Source organism: Henckelia pumila, chromosome 4 (genome assembly GCF_033568475.1).
Source record: "Henckelia pumila isolate YLH828 chromosome 4, ASM3356847v2, whole genome shotgun sequence".
In the NCBI taxonomy this organism is placed as follows: domain Eukaryota; kingdom Viridiplantae; phylum Streptophyta; class Magnoliopsida; order Lamiales; family Gesneriaceae; genus Henckelia; species Henckelia pumila.
The window spans coordinates 29,581,793-29,583,773 of NC_133123.1; the positions used below are offsets into that span (position 1 = coordinate 29,581,793).

At 32.2% G+C, this 1,981-nt stretch overlaps 1 protein-coding gene across 1 annotated transcript; it reads left to right on the plus strand.

Moving 5' to 3' along the window:
• The first annotated feature begins 913 nt into the window (after positions 1–913).
• Positions 914–1,774, plus strand: LOC140867748 (uncharacterized). Its single transcript, XM_073272795.1, has 3 exons — positions 914–1,215; positions 1,322–1,427; positions 1,535–1,774. Exons 1-3 carry the CDS (start codon positions 1,031–1,033, stop codon positions 1,592–1,594), a joined length of 351 nt encoding a protein of 116 aa, XP_073128896.1. The 5' UTR covers positions 914–1,030; the 3' UTR covers positions 1,595–1,774.
• The last annotated feature ends 207 nt before the right edge of the window (positions 1,775–1,981 follow it).

Below are 1,981 nucleotides of genomic sequence, written 5' to 3' on the forward strand. Positions count from 1 at the left end.
CATGTGTTTGGTAGAGAGAGAAATTAAACTTTGATGTAGTGGAATAACACACATTTGTCAAGAAATAATTGGTGTAACAGGCAATGTTACACCAATTTGTAATAGAAGATTTTCTCTCACTTTTCTTCTATCTTAGGTAGTGGTGAACCTCTTCGGGATAGTTAACAAAATAACATTGATTAAATTATTATTATTAATTGAATACACTTGATAAAATATGATCAAGATCATTCTCTCAAATTTCCCCGAACATCACACTGGAATTTTTAAATTTTATGGAAAACGAGTAAAATATATTGGATGATATTGGGCTTTCATTTCAAAGGACGAAATGGGTCAAGGCTCTTGCGGCCTCGTTCAAGCCCAAACCCCGTATCATCTCTTGGGTCAAAAGCATGATAAATGAACTCGGTCAATTATATTGCATTATGAGGTCTTGAATTTAGACGAAAGACCAAACAAATAATTAAAGGCTATGCTTTAGCAATATAATTATCTTCTTACAATAAATTGTCAACATTATTTAAACTCTAATTGTTTTAACTTAGTAATATATCAAATCTAATTCATTTAGGTAGTATTTGAGAAAGCTTCTAAGAAACACTTCTCAACTTTTCCTTCACAAAATTTTGGAGCATACGTAACAAAAATAAATACAAATAACATCATTAACTTACTATTAAAAACATATATAGAGCTAACAGAACACATTACTCGAACATTAAGATCGTATTAGAGTCAAATATGGATGTTCCCCTAAATTTATCTTGGTATGACAAATAATACAATTGATCGAATATTTAAAAGAGACATAAATCCGTTGGGTTTGGCATGTCCTTCATTTTGTGTTTGACTTTTGACACCTAAGAATTAGACCGTTGGAAATCCACGATGATCCCCAAACGGTCACCTTTGGCAACTCAATCAACATAGCATAATAAAATCAAATATCCCTCTCCCGATCCAAATTCTATTAAATCCCACTTCAAAATCTTGGCTAAAATCGAGCTTCTCTGACAAAAAAAAATCAATGGAAAAAGTACCCCAAACCCCTCCTAAATCCCCCGCAAAAGACACGATCGCTTCTGATCAAAATACTCCTCCCCCTTTGAACCAAACCACAAGTCCGAAATCTCCAAGTCCCATCTGTAGTGGCCGCAAAACCGGCACGCCGGAGCGGCTGAAAGTCCCCAAGGCATTCAAATACCCGGAAAGGTAGGTGTATATATACAAGAATCTTGGAAGATTATAAAATTGTATTTTGTCAAATTTTAGGCCTATATGTTATTTTACCGGGATTCGATCGATTTTGGTTATGTAGGTACACAAGTCCTACAGATCAGATGATCTCACCAGTTACAAGAGGGATTCTTGCTAGAAGTAAAATGGGCCGGAAGCTCTTGCCACCTTCTACGAATCAGCCTAAGGTGTGTGAATTATATATATAAGAGAACATCTAAGATTCTTGAAAGTTTGATGACCCCTTTAATGAATAATGGAATATGTGAGTAATTATTTGGAGATATATGTGCAGATTGAAGCAGTGAAATGGAAACGGGTCGATTCCAGCTTGAAAAGTGTTGATTTTGATTAGTTGATGTTCTTGATTTTGGTTGACCTTTGGAAGTGTAATAAAAAAAAAGTGGAATTTAATTAAGATAATATATATTTCCTATGTATGCTTGATCTAGGGAAAAAACATCTAGCTCAATGACTAATCCAAATTAATGTATTTGGATTTATTTTTGTTTTTTTTAAAAAAATCTGTCATAAAAAAAACGAGAAAAGATTTTTTTTTTATTTAAAAAAAATTCTTTAGATAAGAATATTAAGAAGCTATATTTAGACAAATCTTTTTTTTTTTTTGAATTTATATTTAGACAAATCTTAAAACGCCAAAGTACAGAAACTAATAACTACTTGTGTTTCATAAGATCACATATAAAAAAAAACTATTTTTCAAGATTCATGCAAATATTGA